Here is a 16529-nt window from a genome sequence, read left to right as displayed (position 1 = left end):
GTGATGATATTTAGCATTGCAGTTGATGTGATAGCAAGAATGATCTGTAGTTCATACCTAACGTATTATGTGAAGCATAGGAAGGCAAGTCCCACATTAACAGGGGCAGGAGTATAACCTGTGGATTTAACTGAGTTTTGAAATGTTTCATTCCACAGGAGATGCATCAGGAAAACCTTCTTACAAGCTTCAAGAGAAAGTACACAGGATGTGAGTGGCACGGTTAAAAAGGCCTGCATCGAGAACCACTGTCCTGCAATCTGGTTTCACCACTTGGTCAATTATTGACTGTGTGACTGTAAGCCCTGGAAAACATTCACCATCTAAACAAAAACACCTACAGAAAGACATTGATTACACGTCCCCTGTGTAAAAAGCCAAAGAAAGGCAATTGTGACCACATGGCTTTACATGATGACTGAGCTGTGCCAAAACCACCCACTAAAAATAGCACATTCAGGAGGCCTATGTGAAAATTGTCAAAATGGATAAACCAGCTGCAGTTCGAAGCTCGCTGCAACCATTGCCACGTGTGTGATAACCCAGCGGAGTAAGAAGCACGTTGTATCAGCTGAGAAAACAACCACTTTGGTTCAGATTGAATCTCTAGTCATTGCTTCTCACAGAACATACACTAAGCATGGAGTAGAAGAGAACGGCAGGATTTAAAAAACAAGATACTGTAAAAGCCAAGGCTATGACTGACACAATATATAATTAGCTGCAGTGTAATCTAGTCCAACACTTAGATAAGAATAAACATGACATGTTAACATTTTTCTTGCAATGGTTCTCTTTCTAATATGGACAGATAACTATCTTGGCTAACTATGAGCACCACCACAGTGAATCAGACGGACTGCCCCGACGTGAAGGTTCCTGTCCCTCTCTTCTTCACCATCGGTGTGGTGAGCCTGGCTGAGAATCTGCTGGTTGTGGTGTCCGTCATACTCAACAGGAACCTCCACTCCCCCATGTTCTGCTTCATCTGCAGCCTGGCAGCCTTCAACACCATGGCCAGCCTCACTAAGACCTGGGAGACCCTGATGATTGTGTTTGCCAACGTGGGCCAGCTGGAGAAGAAAGGTTCCTCTGAGATGAAACTGGATGATGTGATGGACTCCTTGCTGTGTATGTCCTTCGTTGGCTCCATTAGCAGTTTCCTGGCTATTGCTGTGGACCGGTATGTATGAATGGCTTTGATTTGCACGTTTCCAGCATTTTTAAACCATATGCTTCAAAGAATGAGGGGTGGACTTGCATCTGTGATGGTATACATTTATTCCACCCCACTAATACACCAGAATCCCGTTGCAAAGCAGTTTAGTTCCATTTTACTGCTGTGCTCTTTAGCTTCTCTGTGGACTGTGGACCCTACAACCAATTATCCTCTGCTCATATTTAAATTCATCAGGCCTCACTAACTAGGACTCTGGGGAGAATTTGGTGAAAGTCTGAACTTTCCTCAGGGCTCTGCCTCATAGATCCAGAGCTCATTTAAAGCCCACTGCAATATTGCATGCACGCTTTACCAGAAGGACTGTAAGTGTCACTTTCTAGTAGTACCTGGTTTACAATATGTTACACCTTCCACACAGCCACTCATTTCAGATCATGCGAGTATGGTATACAAATATGAAGTGACTCTAAACATGCATGAAATTCATTCATCAAATTATCCATAGTTGCTAAATGTGTCTCTCCAGTTTGCCGGTGAGGCATAGATTTTGACAACAAGCTTAATGAGATTTCAGTTGGACCTTATACACATTATTTATGCAGTGTACAGCACAAGTGTAACACAAGGCCAAAATCTTAACTGAGCATATAATAGAATCACTTGTTTTTCTTTCCAGCTACATCACGATCTTCCATGCTCTGCGATACCACAACATCATGACTATGCGGCGCACAAAGGCTATCTTGGGGGTAATCTGGATAACATGCGGGGTGTCAGCCGTGCTCATGGTGGGGTTCTTCCAATCCAAGTTCATCATGATCTGCTTTGTTGCCTTCTTTGTCGTCTCCTTGGCAATTATCTGCTTCCTCTACTTCTACATGTTCATGATGGCACGCATCCATGCCGGAAAGATTGCTGCCCTGCCCAGCAGCAGTGGGGGGAAGTTTGGCCGCCAGCGGTGGAGGGGCAGCAGCATGAGAGGGGCCCTGACTCTGACCATCCTGTTTGGGGCGTTCGTTGTGTGTTGGACGCCGTTTTTCCTCCACCTCATTCTCATCATGGTGTGCCCCATGAACCCGTACTGTGAGTGTTACCGCTCCCTGTTCGAGCTGCACATGGTGCTGATGATGAGCCACGCCGCCATCGACCCGGCCATCTACGCCTTCCGCAGCGCCGAGCTCAGACACACCTTCAGAAAGATGCTGCTCAGTTCAGACTGTAAGCAGCGATCATAGAGAACATCTATTGGCACCTTTTGTTTATCCAAAAGCGCAGTTGCTCTTTACGTGCACACTGCTCTAAATTCATTTGTTGCATATATTCAGTGTTGCGAAAGCTATTTGAGGGCATAGCTTTGCAAGCCACCAACATGTATTCACACAGGAAGAAGTTGAACTACAGCAAAGCTACCCTAGACAAATGAAGTTCGGCTAACTAAAGAACCCTTAGATGCACGAGTGACTGGACCCTACACTCTTAAGTGGGTCAAAAAGGACCCGTATTAGAATAATATATGTTTTTTTATGCCATTTTTGTCATTTTGATTAAGAAAAATCACTTGTATAATATTTAGTATTATATTTTGGTTCACACTAGAAATATTTTATATTAAATTACATTTTGAAAAAAAAATTATATTTTGAAAAAAAAACGAAATTCCATAGAAAGTGCATGCGGGTCATTTTTGACAATTTTTGATAATTTCTTAAAATTTAAATTTAAAATTTGAATGGCATGATATCCAAAACATGTTTTTTGAGTAATAGCTGGAATATGAAATGATACAAAAATGTAATTACAAAGATACTCTAAGAAAACCACCTCACCGGGTCCAAAGACCCACTTATGCATCTAAGGGTTAAATAAAATAAACGAGTTTATAACAAAATGCCTTGTTCACAGGTCATTAATTATTATTTATTTAGGGACAACAAACAATTGACATATAGAAGGAATGGTAAAAAGATAAGTAGGCCTACAATTTGTTATGCTCCAAAATAGTTTATAAGTTAACTACACAAAATTGTAATGTAACTACTCGAATCACCGTGCAAATATAAATTCTGTTGAAATACTCCTAGATTATATCTAATACACTTAGATATAAAACAATAGATGTGACATTCCATAATGTATTGCTGTTCAAAGACGGAACATTATGCTAGCAATCTATGTTGAAGGGCCTCAGGTTTGTTTTTGTAATCATTGTATTTATCTACCAACATATTGATAAATATATGAAATCAAAGTAATGAGCCAAAGACAACGGTACCTGCCTAGAATGAACCAAAAGCACAAACAAAACAATTCAATAATGAAGATAAATTCATACTTAGGCGTATATTTTGCAGACAATGCTCTTTTTTGTGTTTTCACCCTAATCTGTGGGATCTGTCTTTGGTAGCCTAAATAGTGGTGCAGTGATGAATTATTTTTGTAGGCCGACCCAAAAGTTAGCATTTGAAACTCCCTCGACATAAAGCAATGGAATTTTTCCCTTCTATTTTGGCATATTGCAGAAACTAAGAGGACGTTTATGTTATTTCCACATGATATTCATCAGAGAAATTTCCACCAACAACACCACTTGATGATTTTTGTAGCGAAAATGCAAACCAGAAGAAAAAAGCTCACATATGACTATAAACAAACTACATCACTGTGACATCAAGTCACCAGCGCTTAGCTGAAGGCAGAGATGGCAAAAGTACACACATCCTTTACTCAAGTAGAAGTACAGATACTTGTGTGTTTAAAAATACTCTGGTAAAAGTAGAAGTACTGACTAAACTTCTATACTCAAGTAAAAGTAAAGAAGTATGGGCTTCGAAATGTACTTAAAGGTGACATGTCATGCTTTTCCGGTTATTACCCGTCCCCTTGTTGTTATGAAGGTTTTTATGCATGTAAACGGTGTGCAGAGTCACAACCCTCAAAGTACACCATGTAGCGAGTAAAACTCTAACACAGAAAATACCTCCCCAAAACGCCTCGTTGGAGATACGTCACTGTCCATTTGATTCTTCTGGGTACATCATGATGTCATGTCGTCCCCGGAACGAAATGGACCAATCCGTGGAGCCGTTACGTTAAGACCCCGCTGATTGGTCCAAATTGACCAATCCACGGACTTCCTCACACACACACACATACACACTCAGTGCAAGCAGCTCTGCTGATTTCTCCTCCCTGGCTGCAGGCTGATAACAGACAGTTGGGATCGCGGCAAAATTCTCTCTGCAGACCCGTTCTCTCTGCAGACCCATTCTCTCTGCAGACCCATTCTCTCTGCAGACCCATTCTCTCTGCTGACCCATTCTCTCCGCAGACCCATTCTCTCCGCAGACCCATTCTCTCCGCAGACCCATTCTCTCCGCAGACCCATTCTCTCCGCAGACCCCTTCTCTCCGCAGACCCGTTCTCTCCGCAGACCCGTTCTCTCCGCAGACCCGTTCTCTCCGCAGACCCGTTCTCTCCGCAGACCCGTTCTCTCCGCAGACCCGTTCTCTCCGCAGACCCGACCCGTTCTCTCAGCAGACCCGTTCTCTCCGCAGACCCGTTCTCTCCGCAGACCCGTTCTCTCCGCAGACCCGTTCTCTCTCCGCAGACCCGTTCTCTCCGCAGACCCGTTCTCTCCGCAGGACCCGTTCTCTCCGCAGACCCGTTCTCTCCGCAGACCCGTTCTCTCCGCAGACCCGTTCTCTCCGCAGACCCGTTCTCACTGCAGACCCGTTCTCTCTGCAGACCCGTTCTCTCTGCAGACCCGTTCTCTCTGCAGACCCGTTCTCTCTGCAGACCCGTTCTCTCTGCAGACCCGTTCTCTCTGCAAACCCATTCTCTCTGCAGACCCATTCTCTCTGCAGACCCGTTCTCTCTGCAGACCCATTCTCTCTGCAGACCCATTCTCACTGCAGACCCATTCTCTCTGCAGACCCGTTCTCTCTGCAGACCCATTCTCTCTGCAGACCCATTCTCTCTGCAGACCCATTCTCTCTGCAGACCCATTCTCTCTGCAGACCCATTCTCACAGCGTTTATCAACCTTTTTCTTACTCAATATCAAGCCACACTTATTGTTTTTACTTCGGCTGTGACTTTGTGTGTGCTCAGGATGAGTTTGGCTGTGTTTCGCTGTGTATCGCTAAACAACGAAATAACACCTCCACGGAGCTCAGCGCGATTCACAACGTCCCGACCAATCGGAGCACACTGGGCTCACAGGGAGGGGGGGGCAAGAGCTGCAACGAGCCGTTTAGTGGAGAGAGTGAATACTGCTGAATACACATACTTTACAGAGATGCTGTATGCGAAACCAATGTGAGTTTGGAAAATTGAACAATGTAAATCTATTCTAGTAGACCTCAACAATGGAATTATGATCAGTGGAAATGGCCATGACACGGGACCTTTAAGTAAAAAGTACCCATAACTACCAGCTGTTTTAAAGAGTAACTGACCTCCCTTTATATTAATAGAACAATAAATATCTTCTATTTCAAATGGTAATAATGTCATTGTTAGCTAATGAATGCTTCAACACTGAACAACCACCGTTTAGAATACAGCAAAGAAAACAAAGTGGGAAGGGAAGAAAACGCCTAGGATACACTGTAGATTATAGGGTGACTACCTCTTCGGAAACACAACAATTATTATGGTAAAAAACTGAATTGAAGTGAGTTATATGGTGAACTTTATTTAAATGTGTGTGATTGTTACGTCCCCACTAAGGGGACTAAGTGGTTCTCAACTGGTCAGGCCTCGGGACCCACTTTTTCCTTAGTCAATAGATCGCGACCCGAAATTTTGAACCACTCAAATCTATTCAACAACAAATCGTACAGTAAAATATACTCTTTTCAGCATACATTATTAATTAAAGTGAAGTACAGTGCATATATCCCTTCACAGAACTAAAGTATGCTTTTAAATAAGGTTTAATGAGATGATGGAATCAAAGCTGAACTATATAACATAAAAAGGCCCACATGCTGAAAACCCAACCCCACAAGGGGGGTCTGGGGGGATTCTCCCCCAGGAGATTTTTTGAAATACTAACATATAAACTACCCATTCTGGTACACTCTGAGAAGAAAATAAATAAATATATTACTACCCGACATATTCATAATATTTTATGCCATTGTTTGTTTTTCACTTTGTCCTGACAGCTGAACTTGCTGCTCCTCACAGAGAGAAGAGCAAAGAGTCTGTGTGAATTACTTTAAATTGTGGGTAAGGGTAGATAGCCCCCATTGTTCTGTGACCTGTCAATCATCAAACCGGGGGTCATATTTCATTATGTGTTCATTTGTATCTGAAGTTGTACCCATGGATGTATAAAGAATAGTTCTACCGCTAAGTTATTCTCCGTGGGGACTTCCGGCAACAATCTTGATTCTGATTGGCCAGAAGACTCATCAGCAAAGATGTTTTATTGAGAAGATGATCACTACGTGACAGAAGTTTTCAAAACCGTTCATGGTCTCCGATACTTCCAGTTCAACGCCTACTGCATGCACAGCGTTAGAAAATCGGGCCTTCAAAATAAAAGTTTAACTTTTTTTCCCCCCCCAAAAAAAGAAAAAAGAAAATATTTATTTAAAAAGATATATATTTTCTTCACTCACACATCTGCGACCCACTTGAAACGGGAGGAGGAGGAGGAGGAGGAGGAGGAGGAGGAGGAGGAGGAGGAGGAGGAGGAGGAGACAAAGGAGATTGTGCCTAACTAAATAAATAAGTATAACAAAACCAGGCCTGTCTCTACATCTATCCTCTGAAACCAAAACTCAAACAAAAACCCTCACTAACTAACAATCCGCTAACCTAGTGTGTCTAACATTAGTTACCTACGTGATGAGAAATGTACAGGGTACCCCAGACTTACCTAACTCCTCCACCTCTCAACACACACACATTCACAAAGGTCAGAAAAAACAAAGTAGTATCAGTTTCTAACAAGAGTCAAATTCAGGCTCCTCAGTCAGCAACAGGCCCAGGGTGAGAGAGAGGGAGAAAGCTTCTTGGGTGCCTCCTATACACTCAAAGAAATAACTCATTGGATTAACTCAATTTTATTGTTGGCAGGTTTTCCATCCAATAAATATATGTGGCACAAACTCAAACTAATGGCATCCATGCAGTATAATGTAAATGAGTTAGTCCAACTCAAATTTTTCAAATAGAGTTTAAGTAAAATGATAACATTACCTTTATGAATTTAAATAATGCTAGTCCACCTAAATCCTATTTAATTAATTGAAAATGAAATAATGAGGTTAAATATAATTTAATAAAAATGTGTTACACATGATAGAAAACATGGTTTAGTTTTTTTTATTTTTAAATTCACATTATTCAAAACAATCCTCCATTCAATACAGTCTTTTTAAAATGAATGAATTCACACTGAAAGATGAAAAACATTTCTGAAAGATAATACCATTTTTAAAATGGCAGAGAAATGGAACTCCTATAATTAACTTACAAATCTCCCTTTGCCAAATACAATGAATACAATATAACAGGGGTATGCACTGCTCTTCTAACAGGACAATAACACATAACATAAAGAGTGCACTGCAAACACCAACATATGGAAATAGTGTTACAGTGTGTTGAAACAAATACAGAAAAGCACAGAACAAATGATTGATATAACGGCTCAATCTGCTCTGACTAGGAAACTCGTGAATAAAATGACAACAATGAACTCATGAGTCACTTCTTTTTCACATTTCAATCGAACAACTTGATCTTCAGACTTTCGATTTTACCATTCAGCTTGTGCCCATCCAGATTCATCACTACCTTCTGCATGAACTCGAAGGTGTGTTTGAGGTTGTCTGGAAAGCTCAAATCCAGGGCATAAATAAGTCCCAATAGCATGACAAACCCCACAATCACGCTGCCCAAGTTGTCCATGACTATATTGCCTTCGATGACAATTCCCACGTCCTCTGGCTGCCCATCCACATCTCTTTGAAGTGTGTATATGCCCATGACTGTGTTTGCCATGTCCCTCTTGGCATCTTCAGAGGCAGAGGCCTGAACAAAGACACAAGCATACAACACATGTGTTAACTAAAACCTGAATTACTACATTTTATAGAAGCAGATTTACTTATGTGGCTCTCCTAATTGATCAAAACAGTTTTAGACTAACCCTCTGGTATCACTCAAATGTACTACCCTATTTGGCCACTCAGGATAAAAATGTCCACTTTCAAAAACTTGAATGATAAAATGATATGATACAAATATTATATTTAAATATTTTTCCCCCACACTTTTTGGGAAGTGTGGGAACATTTTTTAAATGGACAATTAGGGTAATTTGTACAGTGTATTCGAGACCGATTAGAAAAATTGAAATTCCAAAAAGTATCTAGAAAAAACACAAAATCATTATAGCCAAATCTGATGTGAAAAATTACCAATTTGGACAAAAATGTCCGAGTGATACCAGAGAAGGTTAGGACCTCCAACACAGAACTAAATTAAGCTTGTAAGAAAATGTTTACATAAATAAGTTATAAAGATATATTCCTGTATGTTCTGTTTGATTATCAACGTTATCTTATTTATTAATTCAGGTATTATTTGTTTACATCCCTACTTAATAATGTAATTTGTTGTTATTCCTGTAGTTAATTATGCATTTACCTACTTATTTCGATATGTATTTGATTATTTATTCTTTAATAATTTATTTCCTTGTTATGTGATTATGTAATTATTCCTTTAACAATTTAGTAATTGCTGCATTCACATACCTTTTTAAACATGAATCTATTGATTAATATATTTCAGCATTTATTTATTATTTTATTTATGTATTTATTCAATTATTTATAAGTTCTTACATATGTATTCATGTCCATATTTATTTATTCATTTATAGATGTATTTATATATAAATGTAAATATTTATTTCAGCATTCATTTATTATTTGTATTTATTTCCAGATATATTCATGTTTTAATTCACATTTGTATTTATCAATTGTATTCCTATGTTAATTTATAGATGTATTTATATCTGTATAAATGTATTAATTCACTTTTTTCTATATTTATTTTAACACTTGCCCGATGAAATTACTTCTGTATCTATTTATTATTATTTTTTTATTTCTGTATTTATTCATTCTTACATATATTCATTCCTATATTAATGTATAGATTTATTTATTTCTGCATGTATTTATGATATGTGATAAGATATTTAGATGTAAGCAGGGATAGGGTTGTGTGCCATAGAATTTTCTTATTATAAATGTAAGTAATGGTGGTTATAATTGTGGGTAACACTGTTAACCAATACATTGAAAACATATTGTGATAAACATACCTGATACTCCTTAAAAAAAGAGTCTGGATCCTCGTTGAGGTAGATCGCGATGCTTCGCAGGATGCACCCCCTCTTGATGTGGATGTTTTCAAACTAAAGCAGGGGCGATAAATCAAAGACAATTAAGCACAATGCATGTGCAACAGAGCAGGTAGTTTACAACGTAGAGGGCTGTATCTGTCGTGTGTGTCCCTAAGCAGGACTCCTTACACCTACATTTCCACAATAAGCTATTGCCTTAAAAACACTATAAAAGCAGACAATTTCTTAAATGTGTTCATATGATCATGGACAAAAACAATACAGTGAAAAACGAGGTTCTCTGCATTTATACTAACCGAATCTGATATTGCAAGGGCTTCCTTGATTTTGTGCCCCTTCACTCCTCCTTTGGTCTTGAAGATCTTCAAGAGCTTGTCTGAGAAGTGGTCCAGCTGCCACATGAACTTTGATTGAAGTGGTGATGTTGTGATCCTCAAAAACTCCGCATTCACCTTAAAAATATTATTAACAAGCACAATACAACCAATTGTTACTTGTTTATTAGAATCACAACCATGCAAGGATGTAGACATGAATCACAAAAGACAATAATAAAAGACTGTCAACAAATACAAATATGTACTTACTTCACTCTGCTGAAACAGAGCAGGCCATCTGCATTTGAAGTCCCCTATCAAAGGCCTTTGCTCCACAATCTCAAGGCGTCTGTGGGAGAAGGTTTTTTCCATTTTTGCTTTTATCACCACTTCATTGTCACGCTTTTTCAGTTCTGACAATAAGGCAATTCTCTCGTTCTCCAAGCTTTCTGTGGTTTCGCCTTTTGGGTGCAGAGGAATGTAGTTTACTTCAGCTTTTCTTGGTTTTTTTTATGTTTGCTGCAGCTTTGCCTTGGCCTGTTTTCTTGTGCTTTAAGGAGTTCACAAGGATTTCAGGATGTCCAAGACGGCCAAGCTTTGTACGATAGTTTTGCATTTTGTACTTAAGAGACTGTTTCCACCCCCCAAATCCTGTCTTGGATCCTAGCTGCCCCAAACAAGGGTGGGCCCTCGTCAACGCTGCAGCTACCTCTTCACACTGATAGTCTTTCGGATATTTTGTGAATTTGATCATTTCTTGGGCTAGGCCATCAAGAATGACTCCTTTCAGCTTTAGGCCAGGCTGGAAGTATGTACCAGTTGTCTCAAACTCTGCATTCTTTAGATGAAGCTCAAATTCAGCCTCGTAGGTGAGCTTAGGAACCACAAAAACTGTGGGCCAGGATAACAATTGTGAGGCCTGAGCTTCAGGGGATGGATGCGGGGTTGACGTATACACCATATCATCACTGCAGCATGAGGCTATTGATGATTCAGGGATTAGAGGCTCTGAGCTTCCAGTAATTGAGGTCTTATCAAATGAGTCAACTGTGTACAAAGTGATGGAGGGCTCAATATTTGACAATATAGGAGAGTAAATTACTTTCAGTGTGCTTTTATCCTGAATTTCAGACACTGATGTAAGATTCATGAACTCGTTAAAGTCAACATCCATGTATTGCAGACGGAAGTCCTCTTTCAATTGAAGAGATGTCTTGACAAATGTGTGCAGTTCTTCAACTGTTGCTGGGATTCCCGAATCCAGGGTCAGTTTTCTAGAGTCAGACTGGTCGGCAAAGATGATGCGCAGAAGCGCCCGACCTGCCATTATGGAACACCTTTTAATCTAGAGCAGAAACAAGGTGAAAGAAACACATTAGGATTATATCAAAGATGAACATAAAAATGGTTTTACAGTTTTTGTCAGAGCCTGCTATCCAGAGCTCAGACTATTTAGGTTTAAAATGATACTCACCTTTAACAATGATGAATCTTTTCAACATTACCATGCGCAAACTCCCAACCATGTAGTCAACAAGGGGATAGGGGTCTACCAAGTCAGCAAGCTCAATAACGGCAACCTCTGTATTGGGCGAGGCAGACAGCTCAAAAGCACCATAATGCTCTCTGTACCAAGCACATGCGTCTTTTACCAGAAAACACAACTTCTCCTTAACAATGCAAAGTTTAATGATCTCATGGAATTTAGGCAGTCCATCTGCAGATCCGTGTACAATAATCATCCCCTCGCAGTAACGTATACCCAAGCTAGACACATTGTTTGCCATATGAACCTCAGTCACATCTGGGAAACTTTGTTTCAGTGTAGACACGACTCCCTCATTAAGGACATCAACAGGCAGGATTGAGACATGTGTGACCTCCAAGGATGACTTCTTGACACTGGAGGAATGTGTGTGATAGGCAAGCATGAACTGGTGTTTAGTAGCTAGTGAACGAGGTATGTTCTTAAAGCAATTGGTGTGACGAGCAACCTGCTTGAAGAAGCTATGTTTAGCCTCAAATCTCATTGTCCACAGTACAATTAGAGGCCCGAAGCAACGAATCATTTGCGGATAGTGCTCTAAAAAGTGATGTTTTGGTAAGAGCTTTACATGTGGAAAGAGTTCAAGATAGCGCTGCCTATGATCATAGATCTTGGCTTCAAGATAAGCAATGGTCTCATCTGTGTGAACAGGGGCCACAACCAACTCAACTATGTCCTTAAGATCTAGAATTAGCTGCCACGCTGGTTCATCTTCTGGTAAAATGTGCCCAATCACAAAGGGAAGCAGTCTTATTAAGGTCCAGTTTTCATGCGCATTGCCACCTATTGTGTTTCTAGATGTGAAAGAGCGTGGTATGGCATGGGGGCGATTGGTTCTGTCCCCCCATTTGTACGGAAATGTCTGAATCAATGTGTTGAGCCTTTCAAAAGTGAAGTATTTTTTGGAGATCAACAAACTCATACAACGAGCCAGTTCAACTGGTACAACACCTTCAAAAAGGTCGTGCACAATGTCAGGAGGATAACCAGTAGTTACATGAAAATGGGAAAGGTGCTCTGTTAAAACACACTGCTTTTTTACACCACAGCAAATAGTTGCATTCTCCTGAGCAGACTGGACATGAACATCATGGATGTCTCTTGTTCTCAGTTGGAAAGCACCTGACTGGACATCCTTAGTCTGAAAATCTGATTTGACTCCAATACAAAACCTGCATACTGACCCAGCTGAAAAACTCTCAACAAATCCCCCGAGCCCATGGGCTCCAAGATTGTCAGCTATAACACACTGGACAGAACCTTTAACAAACTGACCAAGCTGAGATATAAATACACCGTGCTGTTCTAATATGCTTAAGTCTTGCAAGAGAGGCTCCAACACTTTTCCATAGCCATAGGTCTTAACATCATCAGATTTGCATAGAACAGCTAAATAGATTGAGTTTAGTGTTGAATGGGAACCTGGTGGCAAATTACCCAAAACCCAATATACACCACAAAGTTTGTGTGTCTTTCGAGATGTCCCAAGAGGGTTACAAATCTCAAAATCATCAACATAAAGATTTACAGAGATTCTCAAACCTTCATCAGAAAAAAACGAATTCTGTTTATAGTACTCACCATCTCTTACAGTTCTGTACTCTTGGGGAACAGCCAATAGCCGCTGTTGCGTTTCAATATGTTCAAGGACACCTTTATGAGAGAGCAAATGTTGCAAAGACTTTAACAGAGGGATATATTGAAATGTCCTATTCCTCTGGGCATCTAGTATGTACTCAACCGGCTCTAAAACACCAAAATGAGATGTATAGTACTGTGTACGTTTATATGCTGTAGCAAGAGGGCCATCCTTTGCAATAGCTGTGGCCAATGGACTAGAATTGCATAGAGCAGTGGAAAGCTCACCAACTACTGAATCTTCAACCTGTAGTTTATGGCTCTGTAATACATCAGAAACAATAGCTCTAGTGACAGGCAAAGATGATGTACTTAATATGTAGTGAAGTTCAGAAAGGACTTCATCAATAACTGTCTTTGGAATGTGAACAATATTTTCCAACTTCAATAAAATGCATGCAATTTTTTCTTCGATTAAATTTGGAAGGTGTATTTCTGAAGCATCACCACAACTTAGTGTTTCATATTCCTGGTCTATATCGACAGACTCCGTTGGACCAACTGCAGAACTGTGTGACTGATCCAACTCACCACTTGTACTGACAACATTGGCTATAAAGTCTTTAAGTGAATGTTGTCTGTGTTTCCTATTTTTGTGTGTGTTGAATGTACTGTAAATGTTAGTTTTAAATGTGCATCCTAGAAACATACATGGTACAGTTTCATTATGCCTGAGATGTCCATTAATATGTTGGAAGAAATCTTTTTCTGTTAAGTCTCTACGTGAGCACACATGACACTTAAATGTAGGTAATTCTACTGGCTTTGGTGTTAGCTGTTTAGCATGAGTTTTGTATGTGTGATTTAAAAGTTTACTCCATGTGTCAAACGAACATGGGCAATCAGTATATGGACATGGATAGCGACAACTGCCCCTTAAATGTGCATGTGTCTGCCGGAAATGTTTTAACAACAAATACCTGCTAGCTAGTTCCAAACTGCAGTGTTTGCCACATGCATAACCTGAAAAAGAGAAAAAAGAGAATTAGCAATTGACACTGAACAACTGACAATGTCACAGATCAGCTTATGCAAGTAATGTGAAAGTAGCCGTGTACTTACCATAAATAAGAGGTTGCCCCAAGATGCTTGTTAATGCTGATCAAACTGCAAAAGACAACATAAATATATTAGAGGTGTGATTAAAATGCTTATATATTTGAATTTTCACAGACAACACATAATTGCCTAAGATTGCACAACCCAAAAAAAAAATGATAACAGATCACACTTTAAAATTAAGAGTCTAGTAGACATGTTTTATAAAGCAGGCCTACGTTTCTGCACAACTCTGGGTGCCTGCTTGTGAGTGAGGTAACCCATACAAGATTCACATATATATATTATCTCATTATTTATATTAAATATTTGGCAGTAAAAAACTAAACTCAACTGAACTCCTACAGAAACGAGTGGCTCCGCCTGTCCTCCTCTGCCTGCACTAAGGCCAGGAGAGAGATGGACAGACCTGCTGAGCTTTATGATAGAAAATGGCGGCGCTTACTCTTTGCATTTTTTGGTTGAATTTAAACTGAATTTCGGTGTACTGTGTTCAATGACAATAACGTTAAATCGAATGTAATATAATCTAATGATCTCCATTATCCAGTATTCAATGCTAACCGTATCTAGCAAGCTAGCTAACAAACCAGTTATCCAGCTAGCTAGCTTGCTGCTTTACCTCGTGCACTTGAATTACTCTTTGCATTTTTTGGTTGAATTTAAACTGAATTTCGGTGTACTGTGTTCAATGACAATAACGTTAAATCGAATGTAATATAATCTAATGATCTCCATTATCCAGTATTCAATGCTAACCGTATCTAGCAAGCTAGCTAACAAACCAGTTATCCAGCTAGCTAGCTTTACCTCGTGCACTTGAATTACTCTTTGCATTTTTTGGTTGAATTTAAACTGAATTTCGGTGTACTGTGTTCAATGACAATAACGTGACATCTAATTTAATATAATCTAATGATCTCTACTATCCAGTATTCAATGCTAACCATATCTAGCAAGCTAGCTAGCTTGCTGTTTAGACCCAACTAAAAACGGAGCAAAATATAACACGGTGGTTTCAAATATTCTTGTCGATATAATGAAAAGGCATTAGGCCTACTTGGAAACAGGGAACATTCTAAACTACTAGAAAAAACAAATACTTACCAAATAATAGACTTTCCACCGTCAGTTTCACACCGTCAGTGTTAGACAAAAGGCGGCAAATGACAGAACGGATCTTGTGCATGCGCAAAGGTGATGTGCAAAGGGGCGGTCCCAAATGAAAACAATTCATTTTGAGTTGCTCTGTCTTAAATACATTTAATAAGTGAATTGATTAATGTAATTTGTGTTACACTAATGAACTATACTTAGGTTTATTTCTTAAATAAAAATATTTAAGTAAAGTGAAACAATTATTAATGTGTCAAGTCTAAGAAGGGCTTGAATCGTTTTTTTGAGTGTATGGTCGGCCCTGGCTGCTGATAGGCCAGCTGAGGGTGAGAGGATCCAATCAGCCGTCAGACTCAGGTGCACAGGCAGATACCGATCAGCTGCTGATTAGTTGTAGAGAAGACTGGGGCTGCATCTCAGGTCGATTAAATGGAATCCTTGCGTCCCTCACTTGCGTCGTTTCCCTGTGACTAGTCCCTTCCACCAGGGAAGCATGGAGAGACGCAAGGAAACCACGAGAAGCAGGGAAATTAGTTTTAAGAGCAATGGGACGTCCTTTCCTCCGGAGCGTCACGTGAAGCGACGTCCGTTTGATGACGCCGCACAGCTGATCGTCTGACAGCAGCTCTGTCCCCGTTGTTTTCACAAACACCCCCTCCTCTGTTAGCACACATTTACTGACATATACATTTGTATCATTTGTAGAGCCAAATAAATAAAATTAAATAAGAACTCATCCTCAAAAAAAATAAACGCCATTCTTAAAATGTATAAACGAAAAAAACGATCATGAAAATGTTTCCAATAAATGAATAAAATGATTTTTGACCACTTTGTTGTTCAGATATATCAACCCAGTCTCACATCTAAACGTGTAATAACTACGTTGGTCCACAACTTGGGAAGTATTTCTACAAAAACACCTCTGAAATTTGCTGGCGTCTATGTCATGTGATCTTCAAATTTCTCCCTGCAGAAAAAAAAAACATGGCCGAACTTCGTTTTATTCTCGGTGGAAAATGCCTATTTTAAAGTTACTTTGGCCATTAAAATGCGTTTTGATGTCATTTGATGCGAGAAATATGAGTTGTTATTTCAGATTATGTGTGCAGTGGATGCACATGATCTTTAGTTTACTAGTTATTACGAAGATTACTTCAGGAAATTGCGTCCATAACGTTTTCATTATTACCAAGGTGGTTGCTAGGGACGCTGCTATCGATATTATTTATGTTATGTTGTGTAACTGTTTAATGGTGTTATCTGTATTGCTACC

The 16529-nt window shown here is 39.6% G+C and overlaps 2 protein-coding genes across 4 annotated transcripts; one reads left to right on the top strand and one right to left on the bottom strand.

The window, feature by feature from the left end:
- The first annotated feature begins 295 nt into the window (after window positions 1–295).
- On the top strand, window positions 296–2645 carry mc2r (melanocortin 2 receptor). Its single transcript, XM_034216107.1, has 2 exons — window positions 296–1183; window positions 1857–2645. Exons 1-2 carry the CDS (start codon window positions 831–833, stop codon window positions 2413–2415), a joined length of 912 nt encoding a protein of 303 aa, XP_034071998.1. The 5' UTR covers window positions 296–830; the 3' UTR covers window positions 2416–2645.
- Window positions 2646–7229: 4584 nt separating this feature from the next.
- On the bottom strand, window positions 7230–14028 carry LOC117546006. Of its 3 annotated transcripts, XM_034216092.1 has the most exons (5): window positions 11369–13003; window positions 10165–11239; window positions 9874–10029; window positions 9536–9628; window positions 7230–8229 (listed from the first exon to the last, which is right to left on the bottom strand). In XM_034216092.1, the coding sequence occupies exons 2-5, from the start codon at window positions 10264–10266 to the stop codon at window positions 7921–7923; spliced, it is 660 nt and encodes a 219-aa protein (XP_034071983.1). In that variant the 5' UTR covers window positions 10267–11239; window positions 11369–13003; the 3' UTR covers window positions 7230–7920. The 3 variants fall into 3 exon arrangements, with proteins under 3 accessions (XP_034071983.1, XP_034071990.1, XP_034071977.1); XM_034216099.1 differs by lacking the exons at window positions 10165–11239; window positions 11369–13003 and adding an exon at window positions 13999–14028; XM_034216086.1 differs by lacking the exons at window positions 7230–8229; window positions 9536–9628; window positions 9874–10029 and having other exon boundaries at window positions 10398–11239; window positions 11369–13009.
- Window positions 14029–16529: the final 2501 nt, after the last annotated feature.

The sequence above is a fragment of the Gymnodraco acuticeps genome, unplaced genomic scaffold (genome assembly GCF_902827175.1).
Source record: "Gymnodraco acuticeps unplaced genomic scaffold, fGymAcu1.1, whole genome shotgun sequence".
NCBI classification, from domain to species: Eukaryota; Metazoa; Chordata; class Actinopteri; order Perciformes; family Bathydraconidae; genus Gymnodraco; species Gymnodraco acuticeps.
The sequence above is the reverse complement of the archived record's forward strand: the minus strand, read 5'-3'. Positions and strand labels throughout refer to the sequence as shown.

Bases quoted from the DNA above. Each gene is read 5' to 3' on its own strand.
- mc2r (XM_034216107.1), top strand. From the start codon at position 831: ATGAGCACCACCACAGTGAATCAGACGGACTGCCCCGACGTGAAGGTT. The intron at 1,184-1,856 runs GTATGTATGAAT...TTTTCTTTCCAG, and splicing joins CTGGCTATTGCTGTGGACCG to CTACATCACGATCTTCCATG.
- LOC117546006 (XM_034216086.1), bottom strand. From the start codon at position 12,362: ATGAGTTTGTTGATCTCCAAAAAATACTTCACTTTTGAAAGGCTCAAC.